The sequence below is a fragment of the Ixodes scapularis genome, unplaced genomic scaffold (genome assembly GCF_016920785.2).
Source record: "Ixodes scapularis isolate PalLabHiFi unplaced genomic scaffold, ASM1692078v2 PGA_scaffold11__112_contigs__length_91849675, whole genome shotgun sequence".
In the NCBI taxonomy this organism is placed as follows: domain Eukaryota; kingdom Metazoa; phylum Arthropoda; class Arachnida; order Ixodida; family Ixodidae; genus Ixodes; species Ixodes scapularis.
Window position 1 is genome coordinate 11,243,640 of NW_024609837.1, and position 25,199 is coordinate 11,268,838.

Genomic DNA, 25,199 nt, shown 5'->3' on the forward strand with positions numbered 1-25,199 from the left:
AGAACTTCGCAAAGGGTGAAAGATGTGGCCCCCGTGAGCCAGTCAAAACAACCAAGCAAAACACGACAACTCTCCACGGGAGGAGTGCGTTCCCACGCTGACTGGCTCGTTGAGGCCGTAGGTTTCACCATTCGCCCAGTTATGCTGAAATGGAGTGCACCTGCCTTGATGGAACAGCTCCCTGGTTTTGTTGAAAGTGATCTGCAACTTTCATGGCCTGTAACGTTGTGCACAGGCACATATTGAAATAGTGGGTGTCTGGATGATTGACATGGTGCAGCAGTATGGGGTTAGATCTGTGACTTGGAAGGAGTCCTAATTTTGAAAAAGAGTCTTCTAGAAGTTTGCATGAGTGCAAGAGCACTAGCTAAATCCAACATATCTACTGATGTGCTCTGGTATCCATATTATAGTGATCAGATTGTAACTTTGGTATCTTGTGCAAGCTTTTGTGCTTTTATATTAGGGATTCTTTATGGTATAAATTTTTCTGAAGTGAAGAGCATGGTTAATTGTTTGATTCAGCGTTACTTTTTGGACATATCCTTCCAAACTGCTAAAAGTAATTTAATTTTATGTTTATTTGGACTGTCTTGATTAGCTTATAATTTCTAAATAATTCAAAAAATGGTATCGTCAAAGCCATAGTCCTATCACTCAATGCTGTCTCTTACAATAATGTGCGTGCAAAACTGATGATGCCTGCTTAGTTATCCTGGCATCATTAATAATGAGCTCTTTTTCTTCCAGGCAAGTTGTCGAAAGAGGATAAATCGGATCAACACAGACGACCTTCACATTAGCATACAATATTGCTTCCACCTTTCCAGCAGACACTGTTTGGATGTTACTCTTTACACCAATCTTGCAGCAGATTTTGTTTTTTCTTTTTTCGAAAATTTTGAACTGTTATCGAGGTGAGTTATTGCATTGTATGTGTCGGGATTGTCCGTAGCTTGCTCTCTTTATCCTCTACAACCGCTCCACTTGCCAGAGATTGACCCTCGAAGATACCCGAAGGTCCCTGCCCTTGCGATGCTACATCTGCATCTTGATGTATGTTTTGCTCACAAAAGTGAGCACTCTGACGTGCACTTCAGTGACTGTAGTGCATGTTACAGTGCTCAGGTTGAGAACGGATGAGAACTTCAGTTGTCCCGCCTCCAGAGCGAGATCGCTACCTTTGATAACACTGAAGTTTCGCTAACCTGGAGCGTGCGCACACAACCAAAGCACTGTGGAAGGCAACAGGCGTGTGCTTGTTGCCTTCCACAGTGCTTTGCACAGTGCAAAAGACGCCCCACCATTCTTGCCCCGTCAGTGACCATAGCGATTGTTGCGTTTTCCTTTCATCTTAAACAAAGAAACTCTAGTAACCTTCGATCGCCGAAACCCGTCTCGCAGCGTTGCTGATGACGAGCTACGAGAACCACTTCCACGGAGGGTCTGGACATCTGAGCGCCAACTACACCGCCGACGCCGACCGCCCGAGGGACCGCCCGTTCCGGTGCAAGTACTGCGCCCGCCAGTTCAGCCTCAAGGGCAACATGGTCAGCCATGAGCGCATGCACACTCGCGAGCGGCCTTACTCCTGCACCCACTGCCCCAGGTCCTTCATGTGGCACAGCGCATTCATCAACCACCTGCGCAGGCACGTCGGGCAGCTCCCGTTCAAGTGCACGCTGTGCACCAACACGTTTGTGTCCAGGAAGAGCCTAGCCATGCACATGGCCAAAAGCCATCCGGCGGAGGCCTAGAGGTTGCGTCCTGCCACGGAGCAGCCTCACTGTACTTCGAATGTGGCGCCTGGGATCCAATTTTGGTCGCTGCGAGAGCGAGGTCCGATTTGCGTCTTGCAGGGCAAGCGGAGATGGCATTCGTACATGGTTTGCCCGCTCACACAAGCCAAAAATGCATTTCGTCCGCTACAAAGCATCATTCGCGGACGGAAATAAAACGAGAAAACGCCGTACGTTGTTCGCTAACAGACCGGAAAAAAAGTTGATTGTCTGCTACGAATCGAACGGTGCTGCGAAGCAAGATCTTGATTAAGATCGTCTGGTGGGCTAGTTGGTTGTACATATGACAATATTAAAGCGCAGAACGACGAGGAAGGTGGAACCGCTTCGCAGATCATTTTGCACTTTAATATTGTAATATGTGCACAAACTAGCCCGCCAGGTGATCTTAATGCAGTTTCTTTCTTCTACAATGGGCGCTTTTTCGTGTGTATCCCCTCTAGACTCTGTTTCTTTTTATATCAACGTGATCGCCAGTTCAACCTGCAAGGCGAGGTTCTACTCGGTCGCCATCAGATATGGTTAGCGCTCTTTCCTGTCTCCCTTTTTTCACCTTCCTTGTTGTTTTGCACTTTAGTATTCTATTACGAGATCTAGATGCAAGCTGAAATTGAGAATGTCCGCTGTTTCACGGTGGAAGCCTTCGACAACTCGCGCCTCATTTACATATCTCCAGTTGTTCCGCCGCCGTACGTTAGCCGACACCGACCGGTGGACAATAGAGTACTAAGGACGAGTGCATCAGAGGGTGTGAGACATCTCTTACTATTTCTGTGTTGGTAAGACATTCTCGCCACAATATTGCCCGGTTCTGAATGGGTCAAAAATGTCTCGCTGGTTGATCATGCGCGAGCTGTGGCGCCACGTCCAATCAGCAGCCGAGAATGCTCTCGCTCTTAGCTTGACCAAAGTCGGACCCCTGGAACAGGTCTCTGACCGGCGTGCTCATTTCGCCCTCCGAAGAGCTCCCTTGACTTCCACACGACGATGTCGCGGAAGTGTCATACCGCCGTCTGCCGCGATCCTGGCAGTGACACAGCCACAGAGGGGATAGATGCCCATTCTGCTTTCGATGTGTGGGCGGGATAGGACGGTGAATGTGCCAGTCGACGACATGTTCCGGACACCGTAGTCCGAGGAACTTGGTTTCGGAATGTTGGATCCGTCTTCTGCTTTTCCAGCATCCTCATTCTCCCTTTAACCCTTTGGGGGTCGTTGCCATACATTATGGCGGTGATGACATATTCGAAAGTGCCCGCCTAAACGCGAGACTGCATTTACAACAGGAGTTGTCGCCATTTGTTATGCCTTCGGCGGACTACAAATGTTACATTTGCGCAGATTTTTGCTTTGCTGGGCTATTTATGATTTTCAAATTAGTCGCTCTGCGCACGTGAGGCTCACTTCGCAAACCGGCCGCCAGGCATGTAGCCAGGATTTTGTTTCGGGGGGGGGGGCCCGCCAATGACAAAATGCTGTATGAAGGGGAGGGGGGAGAGGAGGCCCCAGCAAAATGGAAGATTTTGGGGGGGGGGGGGGGGGGGGGGGGGGGGGGCCATGGGCCCCCCTTTTCTGGCTACGTGCCTGCTGGCTGCTCTGGCAGTAGTGCCAATGGCTCTTCCGCTTCTGACGCTTTCGGAATTGAATTCGGAGGATGAGAGCTCATCATCCGACGAAGGTGCTCCGTAAAGTACCTTCGGCTAGGAATCTCAAACCACTGGAATGTCACGGAAGCGGACGTGCCAAAATGAAACCGAAGGGAAGGAAAATGACAACTTTTTGCTTTCATTATTTTTTTTTATGCTTCTAAACCTAAACAGCTTGCAAGTACTATATGTGCTCCCCCTATATAATTAAGAAGAAACCTGTGCATTGACCCTTTCTTTATACTATTACTTTGAAGAAACAAAAACCAACACAAAAAAAAAATACTTAGACCGTTGAAGGGTTAGAGGTTCAGTGGCTTCTTCTGAAATCTCCCAAGACACTACAATACGGCGGCACAAACTACACTGCAAAATGTGAATTTCCATAATCACATTTCGTTTGTTGGATATGTTGGTAAGCGATGTACTTGCCAGCCAGACTGTGTCCTTTTTTATGTGCAGCTTTTTCGAATCTGCTGCAGTCGGCATCAACATTTTTATGCTACATTGTCGAGGCTAGTGAAATTTCCATGCTGCGGCAGCACTGCACTGCTGCTAGAGCATGTGGCTTCATTTGCACACGCTCTCGTACGAAGGAGACTCCAAACAAAACCAAGTGCTTGTGTAAGGAGCACTGTGGAAGTTACACAATCTTTCACAATGTAACACAAAAAAATCAATACGAAGTCCAGTAAAGGGCGTAATTTTGCAAGGGTTTCGATAGACTCCCCTCAGAAGTAACATCTATCATGCCCGGAGCCAGACCTGACACTCCAGTGATGGCATAGCACAGCTTCTCGACTAAGCAGACCAGAATGCCTTCGAGAGAACAAAGCAGACGCTGCAGAACTGATTCCCCGAAAATTCGCCAATCTAAATCGCCTCCAATTATTCGCAAAGTTGAGGCTGTGCGATTCAAATGATGCCATTCGACCACTAATTTTGGAGCTTCTGCGCCTGCCATTACATGGCTCCAACTTTCGGAAACAGCTCATCTTGATGCTCCAACGTAACCAGTCGTGCAGAACCAGACAAGTGACACTTTCCCACTTGCATATTTGCTAGCTTTTTCTCGCCGTTCAAAGAGCCGTTTAGTAATTACTTTTTGACGTCTGGAGCAAACTCCAAGAGTTAGGCCCCGTGTACTCGGCAGCGAACAATCTTTTCTCTACCCACAAATATATACAGAAGGGCGTGACTGTTAGTGTTCTATATCCAACGGCATGCCTGTCACTTCCGAGACATTGATGGAAATGACGAGGGGGTTGTAAAAGGGAGAGTAAAGTGAATTTAAAGTTTTCAGTTCAGATGAACATTTGTTGGTTGTATCCTCCCAGAGCTGTTGGTACTGTAGTGTGTTCGAGACTGGCTTTACATGGTTCTGCTGACGTCTTAAGGCGGTACTAATGCTGCATGGATGTACCGTGGACCCTTGTAAGACATTGGTGCTGCCAAGACAAGTCCCATAAGTATAGTACCGCACTGGTGGTAGTTCCGCCTAACAATGGAAAGTGGATTAAGGCTGCCGTGGCGACACAGTCGAAAGCTGGAGACGATCAAAAGGAAAGCTTGGCTGCAGTCCTGTCAAACGCACGGGCACGTGTCGGCAGCTTTGAAAAGTGTTTTTGCCGCATGTGCAGGGTCACACTTTGTCGTAAAACATTTCATGACAATCGTTTGACTTTGTTGTCTCATTTGAGTGATTGTTGTTGAGACAACTGCCGATAAAGCAAAGATTTTTAATTTTTAAAATTGTTTTTGAAAGCACATTTTTGACTAAAGAAAGCTGATCTTCTAGTTGCTGTAAAACTCCAAGCTTCCTAATTCTTGTAACTGCCAAATGATTTTTTTTTTTTTTTTTTTGCTGTACACTGTGTAGTATTTCTGACTCCGGTTTTTCTCTCGTGAATACGACGAGTTCTGGGCCAGTCCAATACTCAGACCGACTGTGAAACCCAAATAGTACAACAGTATCACTTGCACTGCAGTTGTGCAGCTGCAGAATTACATTTGAACAATACATGTCGTAAGCTTACAAGGACAAGTATACACAAAGTTCATGCACAGTTTAGGTTACAAATGGCACAAATTAAGAACAAACATTCCAATGCAAGATACATAGTACTACTGACCAGTTGCGCTTCTTGATTCAGTGCTGCGTAGCTATGTCTATGTGTCTGTATATACTTGCTTACGTATGTGTCCTGTACTGACATGCAACAATTTTTATTAAATGTCGAACAATGTGATGTCTTTCCTATGCTGTTCACTGTTTTCTTTCCTGATTCATGTCGGCATTTGCTCGTGTTGGTCGACAACTGCATACAAGGCTCCGGACACATGGTTCAAGAAACATGGCGAAAGGGACCAATGTTGAGGCATATGTTCACCACTAAAGTCTTACGAAAGCTTATCTGAAATTTGTTTGGGCAGTTTGGGAAAGCCGGCTATTGCATAACGAGAATTTGGTATCAAGAAGTTTTCACCAAATTGGAGTGTGCCGTGGAAGCTATGTGGTTAAATACTTGGTTTGACCTGTGGACAAACCTAGTCTTGCATACACACTGCGTTTACTGTTTACCTAGTGATGCCACTATGCAGAGATTGTAAAGAAGTCAAAATTTATTGTAGAGGTATTTGAACTCAAACTGCATAGTTTCTGACAACTTGTCAGTAACTGTAGCACAGTCTAGTCGGAGTCTTCAACTGTGTCGAGGGTTCAGTTAACGGCAAGAAAAATTCCGCCTTTAGAAAAACTGGTTTAGAAGCAAGTACAGGGTGTCCTGCCAAAAGATATACCAGGTTTTCTTCTTCGCAAAAATAAACTATGCGTCGCCGAATGCTCAGTCTCCACCCAAACATAGAGCTAGAGGTCTCAACCAGATGGCAAAGTTTCAGCCTTTATATTATTCAAAAGTTATAAATGATTTCCTGAATTTTTGAATGAGAAAATGGCAGCCAACAGATCTCTCGAATACATGTAGCTCTATGGCATCAGTTACTGAACACGGCCAAAAAATGGGCCCATTTTTACATTAGAAATTTCGGAAAATTTTAACTTTTGAATAAAATATTGGTTAGTGCTGGGACTTTGGCACCTGGTTCTGACCTCTAATGCTACATTTGGGCGGAGAATGATCGTTCGGCAATGCATATTTTATATTTACGGTTAAAAAAACACTGTAAACCTTTTTTGGGGACACACTGTAGTTTTTTGTCCCCTTAATTCAAATATTTCACTGCAATAGCAAGGGGCATGCTGGAGTTTTAGGTGCAGTCATTGCATTGCATCTGTTTGTCTAAATCTAAAACAAATGGCACTTAGCACGTGCAACTGTCATCCTCCTGAAACTATGATAAGGACAAGGCTAGTCTGTGCTGTACCTACATTACCAGCATGCAGCTTGGTACTTGATTGCAAATGGTCTATTGCCGCAAGGCATTCGGCAAGCCTCGCTGCTGCAGTAATCAATCCAGATGTCGTGGCCGATAGACTGTTTCCAGGCAGCCGTTGCAGCGCATTTTGTGCAAATAGCATCAAACTGGCCCTGAAGCAGCAAAAAATAATGTGGAAACGCTTTACAAAGCTTAGATGGTGGTTTCATGTCAGGTGATCATGACGCCAAGCACATGGCAGTTTCTAAGCATATCGTAGCTGAGATACAGACTACTTGACCACCATGTTTAACCCGCTATTTCTCTTTTTATTACTCTATACCACTAAGTATAGTTTGCACTCCGCCCCCCCCCCCCCCCCCCTTTTTTTTTCTTCCCCCAAGCTGGGTCCAAAATTGCTTCATACATGACACATTTCACTGGTGGTGACCAGTCTGGAAGCTATATGAGCGTGAGTTTCCAGATTTCCCAAGTGCACACAGACAAGAATTAATCCTGCAGAGGTGAGTCGCAGTGCAGCTCTAAATAGTGCCGCAGAAATTTCAATATCTAAATAGACATTAAATGTGCCAGGACCGAAATATCGGAAAAGTTAAGAACAAGCCCACCGACACAGATTGTTTACAGAAAAAGACCCCCGTGCCTTTGTTAGCACTGCAGCAGATGCTCATACTTCTCTTCAAGTACTACAGGAAAATTACAAACGTGATTATCGAATACAAGAAAGAGGAAAGCCAGCTGCATTACTGAGTCTGGGAGAGGGGAGAAAGTGCGTGCGTTTGAAGTTAGGACCGACGTCAACAACGACGCCGACAAAGCTACCGCCAAAGCTGAGCATGTTTTTTCTTGTTGGCCCGCAGGCCCGCAGGTCGACTACCACAGTAACAAAACAAGTTCAAAATGCCCGCCTTTTCCTTTTAAACGTTGCCAACACAGGAATACGAAACCAGTGACTTCGCCGGACTACCTATGTTGTAAAACAATGTTCAAAACTTAAACAAAAATTAATTTCAGCTATATATTTCTAGACTATGAAACAGAGATATTACAAATACAGTTTGAATTTCCCAACATGCGTGAACGTGAACCATAAAGTGGCGCCTCCAAACGCCGCCAAGTGGTCACGTGGTACTGGCACACAGAAATGAGGATCGTTGCTTTCAGGAGTGTGGTGAAGACAGTGAAGACTCGGCCACTCGGCATAGTTTGTCGACATTGATCGCGCTATGGTTCGATATTGCTCAGTTCCAGGCTGCAAAAGTTATGCAACCGATAAGGGCATAAGCTTTCATCGTTATCCCACAGATCCACTACTTAGGCGCAAATGGATAGATGCACTAAAAGTCAGATTGTTCCAGTCGCCGTTTGCATCGGTATGCTCGAAGCACTTTAAACGGGAGGCTTATAGGGAACCTCCGCCGTATCTTCCGAGTAAGTAGCGCGTAGTGCGCAATGAAATCTATAATCATTTTTAATCAGTAACAAGAATAATGGCTCAAGATTGTGCCCTTTATGAGCAAGCAAAGAGCAATGTTGGTGCTGTGCCACACAAATGGGTTCTACTTTTGGAGGTTCATTATTCTCGCGTGTCCGAAGTTTGTTGGGAAGTGCACGCGTGTATTTTTTGTATTAAGAACTTAGTCATACCATTCATCCATTGCCTTTTTCAGAGGGAGTTTGGGGGAAACGTGGAACGCTGAAACCGTTAGCAGTGCCGTCGGAAAACCTGCCGAGACATGGGTGGAACCTGCGATCTCGAAATAAAAAGATGGTCAAGTCCCCGAAAGCTACCATGGGTAGGAGAACGTTTAAAACCCTAAACCAGGAGTTGTCGCAGAACTTTGCTGCGCTGCAAGATAGATGGAAGCGACCTTAACCTGTTCTCGATTTGCAAACAAAGCTGATATCCAACTGCTGCATCTTTCATGTTATGAACAAGCCATTCACTCTAAAGAATACACAACCTTACAGTCAAATTTGAGTGCGAAAGGTGCTGGGACAAAGGGTTCTATCATTCCCCGTGCATAGGGGTTTCTGCCAAGCCTCGATCAAGACTTCATTCAGTGTCCTATAAATTGTGTTGCACCTGGGTAGACCACTTTTTACGTTTCAAGTTTCCATATGTTCATTGTCTCGATTGCTTTCAATTAACCAAGAAAATTGAGTTTTATTTGGTGGTTTTTTACTTTATGTTATCAAAAGGAAGCTTGCATCTTATGTTATCAAAGGGAAGCTCGCACCTTACGTTATTAAAGGGAAGCTCGCACTGGACGTAGGACGACCGAAACCCCTTCCTGCCGTTCTCATTCTGTGAGCAACAGTCAACTATAGTGTCATTTGTTTCATGGCTCACATCCATTTGCTACGTCCTTCTACCATTATACAAAGCTTTACGTTGCGTAGGAAGAATGCCCAGGCCATGCGTTCGGCTGAAACTGTCGAGGCGCATCCAGGTTGACCTCAGAAAGCCAACGAGGACAAAGGCCACATTCCACTTCGTATGGCGCCACTCAAAAGGTATTGTAATGCGTTGCTGGATAGCTCAACATACCTTTTCTAAGCACTAGACTGCTTTACACATTTGTGTACAGGTGTGATCTGGTGCCATCTGTTGGGTACTTTAGGGACCTTTCCAACCTGCTTATAGATAGACTCTGGGCCCCAGGCTGCCAGGGTACCCCGTGCTGGCCCCTGGATATTTGGAAAAAATGCTAGTTGGTTTCAGTTCAGAACGGCTCAGACCTAAAGGAGGAACAAAACTCAGAGGAGCCTCTGGGCCCTGGCTTTCTGGCATTATCCCCCCCCCCCCTCCCCTGGCACCTGGGACTGCCAAAGGGAAAGGGGGTGGTGGAACCCCCCCCCCCCCCCCCCTATTTTATTTTTTTTCAATGGGGAAACGGGGATGCTGTAAAGTTTCCTTTTCTAGACGAACTGGTGTTATGGAGCTTTGTAAAAGGCTGTGCTAGAGCAACAAAATGTAAGCATTGCCCCCTACCCTCCTTGTCGGAGCTGTTGCCGCTGGCGGTCCCGTCTCTTCTAATTGATATTAGACAGAAGGACAGCCACGGAGTTCTTTGTTGTACCAAGGCCCCCTCGTTGCGTCTTGGGGACAGTGAGGGGTTGTAAGGCAAGCAAGTGCTGCCAAAGGCTACATGAGCAACATGGATGCTACACATTATGTTTTGTTAATTTCTGGTCTCTTAGCGTGGTTTCACTTGGAAAGTTTCCTCCGAAACAAGTTTAAACCAAGCAAAAAGAAATATCGGTGAACCTCCCGCCATCCTCTCTAACCACGAACAGGCGTTTCAAGGAGCCGGCTCTTGAGATGTCTCCCAAAAGTTTTAGAGAGGCAGTGACTGCAAGCAACTGCTCTGGAGCCTGTGTCTGATCTGCCAGTGCGAGACAACACTTTTCCTGCCATTGAGTGATATGGCTGCAATTTTTTTACGAGCCTCATTCTTAGCTTAGAGTAATACATCTAAATGGCTGCGAAGTTCTGAATTACTGCAATTGGAAGAAACTGAACCACTTCCGAGACAAATTTGAACATTTTCCCCTTAAAATAGTCAGCATGTGGGAGAGGAGTTTGAAAACAGCTCCTTGATCGTCATAAGAAATGCCTATGAAAGTGTCCAAATGGCAGTGGTTGCCGTATTACAATCTCATTCAGTCTCAATTATTTCTTTTATTATTCAAATGCAGAAGTCTGTTAGTTTGGGACACGAGAGTTCAGTGAGTAGAAGAGGGTGGGCAAAGTGCTTTGAGCCCAAATACTTTAACCACCAAGATTACTTTTTTGTCTATGTTGCTTTACTGTTCAAGTCAGTAATTAGTTTAAAAAAAAGAGCTAGTTGCACAACCTCCAGTTAATCAGTGCAATTACTAGAATAAAAACACTGTACTCTTAAGATAGTTGTCGAGTTGCGACTTTCAAAACATGTTGTTAGGGGCAGTGATTTTTTTTTCTCCTTTCTTTCTTGTGATGTGTGAATCCACAATCATACCTGTTTCATTTTCACCCAGTGAAACCTGAATTTCCTAATCACTGCTGATACAAAATGTTTTCAAGATGTATCATAAAGTGAACAATATTTGTATTTCATAGGGTGGTGAAATATACATATTGCTGTCCTTGTCGTTACCACCACCCCCCATCATTATCTTTGTCAGTGTTATCGTCATCATTAAAGGCCTCATGAACAGCCTTAGCCCAGGGCCCCTAAATTCCTTAATCCGTCCCTGGCTAGACTGAAAGTTTTTCCAGCACTTACGATACGAAACTTTTACACTGTCAATGAGGAATGGTCGCTTATAACATTGTCAGAGTCATTTAAAAAAAATGGTAATGTGAACGAAAGAATATGCAGGTCGGATGTGTTTAAGGGCGACAGATGGTGCCAGTTCATCCTCTCATTGTTAGCTGTCACAACCGGTTGCAACAAATTCAGTCACATCTGAATGCCAATGTGTGAACCAGTCACTTCGACTTGGCGACTTTGGTTATTGCAAAAGATGGCCTAGCGGTCGCTCCTTGATCACGCTTAAAGCCACATAGAAAAGAACTTAAAGTAGCAAACATAAAATGGCCGACAAAGCAGCCAGCATGAATGAGACAATCTGAGGTCATAAAATAGTAGAATATTCGGGGTACCCTAGATGCAATCGGTAATGCCAGGCATGGTCTTCGTGGCATTCTTTTCGAATAAAAACAGAAAAGTCCTTAGAGAAACAAGCCCCTAGGTCTAAAGTTTGTGCGCCTTGCTTGCAGGTACCCAGACGGAGGAAATGTACCTCGTCGATGAGACCAGCAAGGAGCAAAGGTTCAGGGCAACGGCCAGCTACGTCGTCACGGACAGTTGCCTGCTGAAGCTGTTTCGGAAGTGCAGGACTTGCTTGGCGCCTTGTGATAAGGAGGTCGCCCTGCGCGGCACCAAGCTCGTTCGTGTCACTGCCACGTGTCGCTCCGGACACGTTGCTTCGTGGGCGAGTTAGCGGCGGGCGTCGCTTCTTGGGCTCGCTTGTCTTGAGAGGCAGCAGGTCGAGTGCCTTACAGTGTCTTTCGTAAGTAAGCAAATTCCGTAGGTCTATACTTCGTTTCACGATAACTTGGCAAACTGTAGAGGGGTAGGGCCCGACAACCTAATAAGGGCGTCGGAGCGAGGCACGTGACCCAACGTCACGGGAGCATTTGTGTCACCACGCCAAATGCAAGGCGCGAGGCCCGAAGAAACCGGCTGTCGTCTGCTAGCCAAGAGTCGTCTGCTCCGAAACCAACCAACTTCGGATGAATGTACACCGTAGCAACATATATCCGTCCGCTAGAGTAGCGAGCACTTCGGGAATAGTTCATGAGACAACTGTACGCTCAATTTAGCTGCGAATCTGTCACGGGTGCTAATATCAGCGCACAGTGCAATGTTTTGAGCAGAAACGGTTGATTACACGGCTGCAATCGCCGGTGATTGCCAACGGCCACGGCACTACGAGCTAAAAACAATCGAGAGGATACGGATGTGGAGTCACTTTTTAAAGTGCAGCTCTGAGGCACCCGTTTCGGCATCGCTGTCGCCATCGGCATAACCGCCCCACCACATTAAGCGGGAAATTGAATTGTTGTTAAGGTCATGTGACATCAATTTTCCCGCTAAATCTAGTGGAGAAACTGAATTTGTTCATGGGTGACGTGACACAAAGTTATGTGACTTTATTTTCCCCGGTAAATTTAGCGGGGAAACTGAATTGGTGTTGAGGTCATGTGGTGTCAATTTTCTAGCTAAATTTAGCGGGGAAACTGTGGGAGGAGGGGAGGGAATGAAGAGGAGGAGGGGAGAGTACGAAGGAGGGGGAGGGACACACCCTCCCCCCTGTACCCTTCCCTCTTCCTCCTCAAGAGCTGCACTGTAATTTCGCATTACAGAGATTTGTAAACTTCTCATTTTTGGCTTAAATATAACTGAAAATCAAATTTGTGATTATTTATTCTTTATATCTTCTCGTTATAGACAGAATCGCGAGAGTTAAATTGCCGTTGGAAGAAAAAAGCCTAGAACTACTTTTTGTCGAGGAGGGCTCTGTTGCTGTGGTGGTAACGAGGCCCCAGTGGCCACAACCATGCATTGTTATCACATGCCTTGCTCCGGTGCCCTTATTGGGTTGCGGGAGTCGCAGTCTCCACAGTTAGCCAAGTTGTCGGGTTTTATGTCGTAGTTTTGTCATTAAATGTGCCCGTACAGATTTGCTGAGGTTGAAGGACACTGGTCCCGACGCAAGTGGTGGGGATCGGTGGCCGCGCGCATTAACGTGCCAAAGCCCGTAGCACGTGGAGGGAAAGCTCGCACCGCAGAATCCAGGGATCCCGGGGTCACTCCCTGCCTCGCATCTGCTCGGGCTTTTTGCCGGAACTGCTGCGACTAACCGCCAGGATTGCGGCATCCGGCCGCGTGACACTCGGGCTTTTGTGACGTCATTTGTTGCCACGGGCAGAATGGGACGCTGAATGCGCCGGTCGGAGACGGGCACCATAGTCGTGCAGCTCCGGCTAAATTTCTCGTCTACGGCAGGGACATCTGATGCCCATTGGGGCTGGCTGACTTCTCGCTGTCTAAACATACAGTGAACCTTTTTCCAGTAAGCTTCCGTGCATGCGTACACCCCCTCTCCTGGCCTTGCTTCCCGCCGTCACCATTTTTGCAAAGCAAAGTTCCGGTCGACCAACATATTCAGCACCTATCTTTGCCTGTATTTCGTTTTTTTTGGCCATTTTTGCTTGAGTGTACGCTAGTATGGGTCATAAAAGGCAACAAAGATCACTACAACAGCACAATGCCGATGTATTCTGACGGGCGGAGGCAGGTTGGCCTGCCCAACATTTGTAGTTCGAAGACAACTTTGCAGACGGTGCTCGTTACTGGACAAGGTCCATTAGTGGCTGCTGTGTGATGGTAACAAAATGTGGTGTTCGAGATCCCCATCTTGTCGCTTCTGCTCGAATGTAAGCCGGCACAAAGTAAGCCGGAAGTGTCCATTTCTCTTTTAGGTCGTTGCAAGGAAAGCTTTCGGCTGTTCTAAGTTATAGAGCTGGAGTGTTTTTGCTGTAAATGTCTTCTGCTTTGCGGTGCACCCTCACTGTTTTTAGAACTTTTAATTTATTTCGGTGCCTTGCCCCTCTGCTAGAATCTCTAAAGAGAGCTTGATGTCACAATTAACTATGAGCTGCAATATTCTCTCATGTTTTCCCTCCATTTGTACATTATGGTTAGGAATATCACGCATGCTGCTCTGGTTGTTCTTGGATCAAACAGGTTTAATGTGTTCATCATTCATTCAATGCTTTATTTCCAAAGTTGTTTTTGAAAATACACAAACTGTTTGGACCCGTAGCCGTGTAAGGCTATGGGTTCAAACAGTTGCTGTAAGCCTGACAATATTTAATGGTGGAATTTAAGCTTTTGTGTTTAATACTGTTAGTGTACTTATTTTTAATGTATACTCACATGTGGGGTTGCTCTCCAATATATTTTGCTTCCTGTCTGGCATAAAATAAAATTGCTCGACGCCGTTTCTTTGACTTCTGCTTTAACCGAATTTTGTAGCTATTTATATACCAACTGTGTGGGCAAGATTTCGCTCCTGACAATTCTAGGAGCGAACAACGAGTTTTGATCGTGCCTTCCAGACAACGAAAATGAGCTAGGGGACGTGATTTACTGAAAACTACGCTACATGGAAATCAACAAAACTACACGGTGAGGCCGCAAGGACGAGCATATTTGGCACGCCCTGCAAAATTCGAATTTCAAAAGTACAGAATGTCACAAAAAAAAATATATAGATTTTTTTTTTTTTATTGCAAAAATAAACTAGGTTTTGCCGAACGCTCATTCTCCGCCCAAAGGTAGCTCTAGAGGTCACAACCAGATGTCAAAGTTTCAGCCCGATCCGATACCTTAATCAAAAGTTATAAGTGATTTTTTTAAAATTTCAATGGAAAAATGGCAGCCGACAAAGTTTTCGAATACATGGGGCTCTGTGACACCAGAAACCGAAAACTGGCAAAAATGGGCTCCATTTTCCCATTGAAATTTTCAGAAAATCGCTTTTAACTTTTGAATATGGTATCGGTCTGAAACTCTAGCATCTGGTTGTGACATCTAGCGCTACCTTTGGGCAGAAAATGAGCGTTCGACAATGCCTAATTTATTTTTGCAATAAAAAAAAAAAAAAAAAAAAAAAGAAAACAAATTTTTTTTTTTGTGACACCCTGTACATACCTAAAATAGGGCGCACGAATGCAGTTTTGCAAGAAGTTTTGTCTAACTTTTTTAGAGCGCAAGTCGGAGGTAGTGAAATATTGAATATAAAGCAAGACGGTTAAAAACGCTGAGAATACCGTATTAGAGGCTGGCAACGAGTGGGATAATCGCGATAAGTAATAATTTTACTAAAATATATGAACAGTGAGTACCTGGAGCAAGCTCCCAAACGAGTAAGCAGACAACAAGCATGGCATTATTATTATTAAAAAAAAAAAAAAAAAAGCGCGGCCAGCATTTTAGCATTATTTTTAAATATTTGGCAACGCCTAAGTTGAGTTCTAAAAGAAAAGAAATATAAATAAAACTTCTTGCGAAAGGACGTTCGCATGCCCAGTTTCATTTATGTGGCTCCTTGCGGTCTCACCCTGTACGTTCGGATGATCAGATACTTTTTTAATCGCTTTAATTCTGGCGGCCATGCAATCATGTCAGTTATGTTCGATTAGGTGGTGTTCGATCAAACGACGTTTTATGAACACGAATTCGATGAAACTGCGTCCATTCAAATTTCCGTACCCTCCGGACACCTCCAGATCGCAAACGAAACAACGAAACCGAAACTATGAGATTCTTCCGTCAGGGCTCGGTTACCGTTTGCTAATATGAGCAGCACTGTTCGCTAAAAAGTCGTTACATAGACGTTTTAGTGACACGCAGACGTCGTTAAAGTCGTTCGCTAATAAATTTGTTCCACCTTCCACACCACTTACTTCAAAATACACTCGCTAGGTGACGAGAGTCACCCAGCGAGTGTATTTTGTAGAGTCCAGGGCTGTGTGTCTTTACCAGAAGTCGTATATTCTTCAAACATGCGTTTGTCGATCATCCAATTAAAAGCGTTTGGCATGGACACCAACAGGTATTCGAGGTTAGGAGCTTGATGTGACAGGTCGTTGGCTTCGTTTAAGGCGTCGTAATTGCAGTCGCTGTACAGATCGAATTCTTCGTTCCAAATTTCCAAACAGGCCAATACGATTTCCAGGCAGCCTGGTCTTGGCAGGAAGCACCGGTGTCCTCGTTCAATGTAATGCAGTCTTTCGTAAACGTACGATTTGATATCTGACGGTTGTGGGCATATTTCTGGGTAAGTACTCTGAACAGAGGATATGCTACATGCTACTACAGGTGGAGATGAGCACGTCCGCTACGTCGTTTTCAATAGACATTGTGTCCCGTTATGTGTCGTGTGAAGGGGGGTGTACAAGCTTTTATATGATTTTTGAACAATACAAAAAAAATGTGCGACGTGTGGATGCACCATGTTTTGAAACAGATGTTTGAAACGGGTAAATATACAGCTCTCCCAATGAATAGTGTCATTGGTGGAAAGGCGAAACCCTTATCTCATGTTGTGTCTAGAGCGTACGTACCGACGGACGTAGGGGGGGCTGTGGATACATTACGCAAATTAACTTTTTTGCCTGTCAATTTTTCACCAGACCCGAGTGCACGAGAATTGGCCATTCGTATTCACGAAAAAGAAGACGTATTTAAATTTGCATTCGACATAGACAATAGATTGATTAAACATATGAATTTATTTTTTGCAAAACACGTTCCAGAGTTACTGGATCCATCGTTATTCGTTCCTCAGACAGCAAGATTCATTACATATCCATTTATATTTCCAAATATACCCGCAATATGTTGGGTGGTGCCATCTCTTTGTGTAATAAGCAGTGTGCTTATAGTCTTAGATAGTATGAATAAAAGGAAAGATGAATAACGCAACAAATGAATTTGAATTGAAACTGCGGTATTCAATTCTTCAGACTCATGCATTACGAATACTACGCCGCCGATTGTATGAATTAGAACTCGGAGTATTTTTTCTCTGGTTATTCCTTATCATACTTATTATAGGAGTCATATTTCTCATATATACATCTTACAAGACGGGGACGTGGAATTTGGCATGTTTACCAAAAGAAAAGGTAAATAGAGGGGATAAGAGTTTGTCAACACACTGGGCAAAAAGTGGAGAGACCGTTCTCGATTTTAGGGAAGAGTAAGTTTTTTCTTGCCCATATATAAAGGGATGTTCACAGAGCAAAGCTAACCCTGCCATCTCCCCCACATCAGGACACGACACGACTACAATCTCTTCATACAAGACCATCATGTTTCAACGCATGTTAACGTGTGTACCCTGGGAACTGGACGGTATGTACGGCCATAAGAGATTCCAACTATTCAACTTTCTACGAAACGCAGATAAATTGCACCTCATCATCAATCCCCTGTTGTGGGTGAAGATTTTATCCTTCTTCGTCAGCGGTGATCACCTACCACGCATCTATAAACCCATGACCACCAAGATCTTCTACCTTGTGTTTCTATACAACGAAAATGTATCTCCGTACAAATTGATTGACATCATCAACTTCATCAACGTGTGTCAAAATCTTCGATTAACCGATATAATTTGTACAAAAAATCACATTCTTTTGTGTGTGGAAAACCAGTTCCCTCCACATACCGAAGTTTTGTGTTTCCTCGATGAAATAACGGAAAGTTACATCAACACCAACGGATTGCGGTATGGTGTATGGGGAGGTGCCTACAACGTTTTGGACAATCTCAACGAAAAAACGGACAATCCTCTACAGTATAGAGGACTTTACGAATCACCGGACTCAACGATGCAGTGTGTGCGACGTCAATTGATTGCAAGACCCGAAAATGGGACAGATGCTGTGTACTGTGATGCCCACTGGATTCACCTGCGTTACAAAGTGTATAAGCAAGCAAGACTTTCGGGCAACTATAAGATTCGCGTTAAACGCGATCCTAACTTCAAATTTACCTACGATGTGTTTCATTATAAATAAATCGTTTATTTCAACAAAAAACCTCTTTTCAATTACTTTGTACATACCATAATAGTTGCTAATCATGTTTAAGCGTATTGAGTCGACCGTACCGTCTTTGTCTGATATCTATAGAAAACATAATATGAATATTATATTTAAACATCAAGACAAACTGCATACCATAATCAGGCCCACATTGTGGGTACACATAATGTCTCATTTTATGAGCGGGAAACACTTAACACCTGTTGTAGCTGTAAAAACTAAAGTTGTATACCTAATTTTTGCATACAACGATAAGCATGACAATACTCAAATTATAGATATAATTAACTTTATTAATGTTTGCAAGAATTTGAGAGTGTGTGAGTTGCGTGCCACTCAAAGCCACGTTGTGTTGTGCGTTTCCACAATTCGCGTTCCTCATATATTGTATAAGGAAATATTAGATTTTATAGACGAAGTTGTCGAAGCCTATGTTAATAAATGTACCTTTTCGACATCCATGTGGGATAATTTTTACGATGTTATCGACATTGAACGAATTCACAAAGGACCATTACTTTACAAGGGGATGTACGAATCGTCCGATCCGTTAAAAGTGGTGATTACTAAATTGAAACCTGTATCGACGCTTAAAAAAGACGATCCAAGATACTGTGAGAAACATTGGATGTTTTTACATCACAAAATTCACGCCAACGCCACCAAGGACGATTATTATATAAAGACGCACGTGGATAATACTTTCAAACATTTTTACACTTTTCAGCCTTTATCTTTTCAATAGGCTTTGTTTCTAAAAAAAATAATGAACGAACAGAAGGATAATCGTCTCATAAAGTCATTTATTCATATTAGGAATAACATATTTGCATGGTGTAATGGATTTTTCGACGACACGTTATACATTTGCGAAGGATACACATACATTCGAAACACGTGATACAATGTTTGCATGGAATAATAACAATATTTGCTACTCTTATTTTACAAACAATACACGTTGGAATATTCGTTTGTATAAAAGCAGGCTTCTTCACGGTTTTATACAACATATTTCTGAAGCAATTATAAACATGCGGCACAGTTGAGTATGGTGGAACACTTCTCGCCTTGATAAAAAGCTCTGGTTTTTCATAACTCATAAATTGTGCAAACGAGTCTTCGTTTGCACAATTGTGCAAACGAAGACTCGTTTGCACAATTGGTTGATGAATTGGTTGAACACGTATATACCGAGATTCACCCCATGCGAGGGGGTATACAGTATAGGTGTAAAGTAATATGTAATTGGATGGATTCCGCGTGGAAGGCTTTCGAACAACGAAATTTTGGCAAGGAAATGTTAACCATTTTACGTTCCGTCACTATGAAAGTATCGGACAAAATGCTGGAAAACAGGGAAAATCCCGACAAATTTATGGAAGACTTTTTAGATGAATTGTACAGTGATCCAAGCACTAGGTTTCAGGAATATTTTGAAAACATAGAATACGACGATGAAATAATTACATCTACTAACGACAATTGCCTGCCGTCTAAATCTGAAATCCATAAATTAAACGACGAAACCAGCGAGCGCATGAAACGTTTCACGGAATGTGACCAATCTAAATCTAAATTTGGACTGTACATTGCAACGGCATCATCTCTTCTCGCAATGAGGATAATGTTACAAAGGCACCCCGATATGTACGCGCCCGTCATGGACAAGGCAACCGTTTGTACATCCGAAAACGACGACGGTGGTCCTGTCGTTTTCGTTAAAAACGAAATAACGTGGGATCAACTGGTGTGGACCATGTTAATCGAAATATTTGGCTCGTCCGAACAAGCACGACTCGTGTTGGAATTTTTAGCTCTCGGTTTATCCACGGATAGCAATGGACGTTTAGTAATGTTCATGCACGGGGAGGCGGTTAATGGAAAATCAATGTTTATAGGTATTCTTAACTACATTTTTGGAAAAAAGAGCAATCTCGTACGTACTCTTCCTGCAAACTTTTTCACTTCGAAATCGGATAATCGAATGGATGCTACTTTTCGTTCAAACGCGGAAGAAATTCGATTTGCAATCGAGAACGAAATTCCGATATTAGACATGGACGAAGGCGGACGGCGCAAATTTAAACAATTTACCGGAGGTGATCGAGTCTCTAGTAGACAACCTTACGATCGATGTAACAATGATTTTCGTATTTCTGCAAAGTTTGTCACCTCTTCAAATGACATGCCATATATTTCGAGTACCATGTTAGCCGAACAGAGCAGACTCATGATCATTCCAACCGTATCTACATTCATTGCCGGCAAAGTAATGCTTAGAAAACAATTATTGCAACATTTGGCTGCCGATAGATATTGTAGACGCTTGTATGGAACGGCATATCCTTCCTTCAAGGGATTATACACCATAGAAATGAACAAATATGCAAACGTTATGACAAAACAGACTTTGACTAATTTAAATGCACGCAACACTTTATTTCCTATGCATTACAATAATATTTTAAACCAAGGATTTCCTTGTGACATCATTGAGGTACCGAAAGGAATTCCTACACAGAGGTGGCTCCTCGGTAATCCACTACTCATGCACGAAGAGGTTCAGGAGAAAATGGGGGCTGCATTGTGTCGAATCCTTTTAGATCATATCGTACCGTCAATGGGGGGTCTAAAGAATACAGCAGTAACAGTTCAGAAAATGGAGAATTACGTACGAGAAAATGTTAATTTATTTGGAAGTTATAAAGATGTCATGCTGATATTGTTGAAGAGGTTGATCGTATATAGGAAGGGTGAGTGTATCGACGTGGATTCTCTGCGTGCAATCGTAGTTCAAGAGATGTCCGTGATGAAGTCTAATATACGAAGTGTAATGTTTGGTAAATACAAAGGGGCTGGATCGGAGGCTTTTAGTAAAGTAGATAATGCTTGTAAAACTATAAATGGATTTTGTAATATGTTGGTAAAGTGTAATTTCAATTTGACTAAGAGAGATCACTGCATAACGCTAAACGATTTCCAGTTAGTCCATCTCTTTATAAATGAAAGAAACAAAATTGAAATATCTCCAATTGAAGGAATGTTAAATATCGACGATCTCAAAACGTATCTAACACCTGAAAATATATTTACTGGACCTGACGAATCGGACACCGTTGATGCTAGGAAAACGTGTTTAAAACCACCCATTGTAATGTCCGATTTTGTATATGGATCGTTCGGGGACGATGAAGATGCACATACAGGTAACGAAACTGAATTGGACGTTGGTGGACCGCGTGTTGAAGGAACGAACTACTTCAGTACATTGTCTAAAAATTCAATGTGGGGAATAATAGATGCAAGGCATGCCGATTTTTAAAAGAAAAAAAAACATATTTAATTATTATTACGACGAGGGTTAATCAGTCTGCTATAATGTAGCAATAGGGCATTACTTGGGAACTGTCCGAGGTGCAATTCAATTATTGTAGGAGCATTCACCCCACAGATTTCTTGCAATTGTATAAATATATTGCGTAAGTTGTAACCACCAATATATACGTTTGAAACCTCTTTAAATGCGTCTAAATAAATATGAATCATCTTCAATGGCGAACGCAAATACATTTTTGTGCTACGTTCCCTAATGCGAATGATTTCATTATATCTTGTCGAATGTAAACGTGTATTCCTTTCCTTATCACGCAGTTGTGCCAATGCATGTGACAATAAATTAATAGGAAGATACCCCAAACCGTTTTTGTCATTTTTTAGTGCCATGAGTAGTCTTTTGAATAATATTGGATTTCTAAAGAATAACGAATGCCAAAAAAGTATTTTTTGATTCTGGTAATTCGAGCGAGTGAGAGTAGCGAGGGAAGAAAGGAGGAAGTGTCAGTCCTAGCGGGACGAGCCACCAGTCTGCAGGCTGGGGTCCCTGGTGGTCGGGAGTCCTGCCTGTTGGCAGGCGGGCTCGACGACGCTGGAGAGCTGATTGAACCTCAGCTCAATGGCGCCTTCGAGCAGCAGGCGTCGGGCAGTCAGGTGACAGGAGATAAGTCGCAGGACAAAGGCGCGCAGGCACCAGGGGGATCTAGGGTACTGGTAGTGGGGAGCTCTAACGTAGCACGGGTTAGGAGGGGTGTACATAACAGGGTGAAGGGAGACCAGAGGGTAACCGTAGAGGTCCAGCCAGGGAAGTGTATGGTGGATGCTATGACCGCAGCACGTGAGGGGGTGTGGGATAACCGGGAGGGAAGGAACCTAGTAATAGTTCATGCGGGGCTTAATGATGTGCTGAAGGGTAGGAGCCAGAACCTCGGAAAGCAGCTAAACGTGGGAATACGTAAGCTGAGGGACGTGTCTGAGAATGTGCATGTGGTTGTGTGCACCATTCCAGAAGTTCGGGGGCAGTCCGGGTTAACGGAGAGGAGGGTTGTCGAAGCCAACGGAGTAATTAAGGGTATGAGTCGACAGCTTCGGTACGACGTAATGGAAGTAAACAGAGAAGTGTACGAGGCTGGCTCCCGCCCTTTTGCAGATGGCATTCACTACAGTGAGGCCACGGGATACAGGGTGGGGGATAGAATGGGCCGCACGGTGACTGCTTTTTTGGGGGGACCGAGGGCCCTGGGGGCACTGAAGTAACTGAAAACCCAACAAAGTCAGGAGAGGCACCCAGGGTTAAAAAGAAGAGAAAACGTAAGAACAGGTATAAAAAAACAGCACAATCGGACATTGGATATATTAACATGCAGGGTGGTAGAAATAGGTTAAAATGGGAAGAGGTAGAGGAGCAACTAAGAAAGGAGGATTTAATGGTGTATGGGTTTGTGGAAACACATCTCAGAGACATGGAGCAGCCACCTTGCAACCCTGACTATGTGTGGGAAGAATGCAACAGAATGGAGGGAACGAGGAAGGGAGGTGGAATTGGAGCATTTATTAAGAAGAATATGAACTTTCAAAGGATCAGAAAGGAGTGCGCCGAACACTTGTGGCTGAAAGGAAAAGTCGCTGGGGAATCAACAGTCCTTGGAGTGGTTTACTTATGGACAGGGACAGGTGCTAAAGAGGAAAACAGAAAAATGATTGATTGCATATCAAGAGACATTAGTGAACTAGGAGAAGGCTCTGAAATAATTATTATGGGAGACATGAATGCCCATATTGAGGGTCTGGATGGGTATACGGACTCAACTGGAAGCATATTACTAGAACTGGTGGAAAAGCATGATTTAGTTTTATGTAATACCAGTCAGAAGTGTGACGGGCACATAACTTGGGAAACTGGCAATCTACATTCAACTATAGATTACGTACTCATGTCACACAAAATATATGGTAAGTTACAAGTAATGAAAATAGATGAAGAAGGTTCCAAAAGTCTTGGTAGTGATCACAAACGTATTAAGCTGAATTTTGCCAGAGAAGTAAATGCTGAAACTAGACAACATAATTCAAAGCAAACTTTCTGCAGCGACAAAGAGTTGGAAATAGTTGTTGAAAGAATAGAGGCAGCAGTTTCAGGGCAACGGCATACAGATTGGACCTATGAGAGCCTAACTAGGCTTTTTGCTCTAGAACTAGACAAAGTTAAGAGTAAACGAAAGGGGAAGCAAGGACATAGACCAAAAAGTTGGTGGGACAAAGAAGTGAAGCAAGCGATACAAAAACGTCAGGAAGCCTCTAGAGAACACAGGTATTCCAAGCGTAGTGGGGAGTCCGAAACGGAAGTAAAAAGAAAATGGGACAATTTTATAACATGTCGCCGAGAGGCATCCAGTTTGATCAATGCGAAAATTCAGAGAAAGGGTGAGGAATGGATGAGTAATGTAAGTAAGAAAGATAGAAACGCTGCCAAGAAGTTTTGGGAGCACTTGAACTCACTCGGTGAAACGACGCAAGCTAGACAGAGGTTCATACTCTCGCATCAGGGAGATCAATTAGAGGGAGATGATGCGATACAATATATAGGAGCAGTGATGGAGGAGAAATTTCGGGAACGGGTACATGTGGAAGATAGGAGAACCGAAGGAAGTAGCAGTCCAGTTTGTGACATCGCGGATTTTGGACAAAGAGAATGGGAAAAGGCGGAACGAAGAGTCCCTAGTGGCACGTCGACAGGCACAGATGGTATCCCTATTAAGCTGGTGAAGAATTTGGGTCCTAAATCTAAGGCAAAACTAAGGGAGGTAGTGAGTACCATGATAACAAAAGGAAATATTCCAGATGAATGGAGGCTTAGTAGGATGAGTATGATATATAAGGGAAAGGGAGATAAGTCTGATATTAGGAATTATCGTCCTATAACCGTGACACCGGTTATTTACAGGTTGGTAATGCAGATTATAAAGAACAGACTGGAGGAATGGGTAGATTGCGAGGGCATACTGGGCGAGTTACAGAACGGGTTTCGAAAACAAAGAAGGTTGGAGGACAACTTATTTTCTCTAACACAGTGTATAGAAATAGCGCAAAAAGAAAACAGACAGCTCTGGCTGGCATTTCTGGATATCAAGGGTGCCTATGACAATGTGAACCAAAGAAACCTGTGGGACATAATGGAGAACTTAAACCTAGATGAAGGACTAACAGCACTATTAAGGAACATTTACAAAGATAACAAGGTGATTAAAACATGGGAAGGAAAGGCGACAGGAAAAATAGAGATAAGACGAGGCCTTAGGCAGGGGTGCCCGTTATCGCCTTTGCTGTTTATGTTGTATCTGAGAGGATTGGAGGATAGACTAGAGAAGAGTGGGCTTGGGTTCAACCTTTCTTACAGTAAGCTAGGCCAAAAAATTCAGCAATCCTTACCGGGATTGATGTATGCGGATGATATTGTACTAATGGCTAACAACAGGACAGAGTTGCAGGAATTAATGAGCATCTGTGGTAGGGAAGGAGAGGAATTAGGTTTAGAATTCAGTAGCGAAAAATCGGCAGTCATGATTTTTAACGAGGATGAAGTTGAGAGGCTGAAGATACAGAATATTACAGTTGAGAGAGCTAGTAAATACAAGTACCTAGGAGTATGGATATGTGATGGTGCAGAATATCTGAGAGACCATGAAAAGTATATAATAGGTAAGGGCAACAGAAATGCAGCTGTAATGAAAAATAGAGCACTTTGGAATTACAACAGGTATGAGGTGGTGAGAGAGATTTGGAAAGGGGTCATGGTGCCTGGCTTGACTTTTGGAAACGCAGTGCTATGCATGAAATCCGAAATGCATG

At 43.7% G+C, this 25,199-nt stretch overlaps 3 protein-coding genes across 4 annotated transcripts; all 3 read left to right on the plus strand.

Moving 5' to 3' along the window:
• The first annotated feature begins 1,412 nt into the window (after window positions 1–1,412).
• LOC8043625 (protein krueppel-like) lies at window positions 1,413–1,757 on the plus strand. Its single transcript, XM_002400248.3, has one exon. The coding sequence runs from the start codon at window positions 1,413–1,415 to the stop codon at window positions 1,755–1,757; it is 345 nt and encodes a 114-aa protein (XP_002400292.2).
• A 6,199-nt stretch (window positions 1,758–7,956) lies between these two features.
• Window positions 7,957–18,008, plus strand: LOC115315277. 2 transcript variants are annotated; one of them, XM_029974542.4, is made up of 4 exons: window positions 7,957–8,272; window positions 8,512–8,637; window positions 9,245–9,358; window positions 11,610–15,923. In XM_029974542.4, the coding sequence occupies exons 1-4, from the start codon at window positions 8,068–8,070 to the stop codon at window positions 11,831–11,833; spliced, it is 669 nt and encodes a 222-aa protein (XP_029830402.2). In that variant the 5' UTR covers window positions 7,957–8,067; the 3' UTR covers window positions 11,834–15,923. The 2 variants fall into 2 exon arrangements, with proteins under 2 accessions (XP_029830402.2, XP_029830401.2); XM_029974541.3 differs by lacking the exon at window positions 11,610–15,923 and adding an exon at window positions 17,239–18,008 and having other exon boundaries at window positions 7,974–8,272.
• Window positions 18,009–19,119: 1,111 nt separating this feature from the next.
• On the plus strand, window positions 19,120–21,828 carry LOC115315283 (the record flags this gene model as incomplete). Its single annotated transcript, XM_029974549.2, has 1 exon — window positions 19,120–21,828. A coding segment is annotated over one exon (2,220 nt), but the record flags the coding sequence as incomplete, so codon positions are not given.
• Window positions 21,829–25,199: the final 3,371 nt, after the last annotated feature.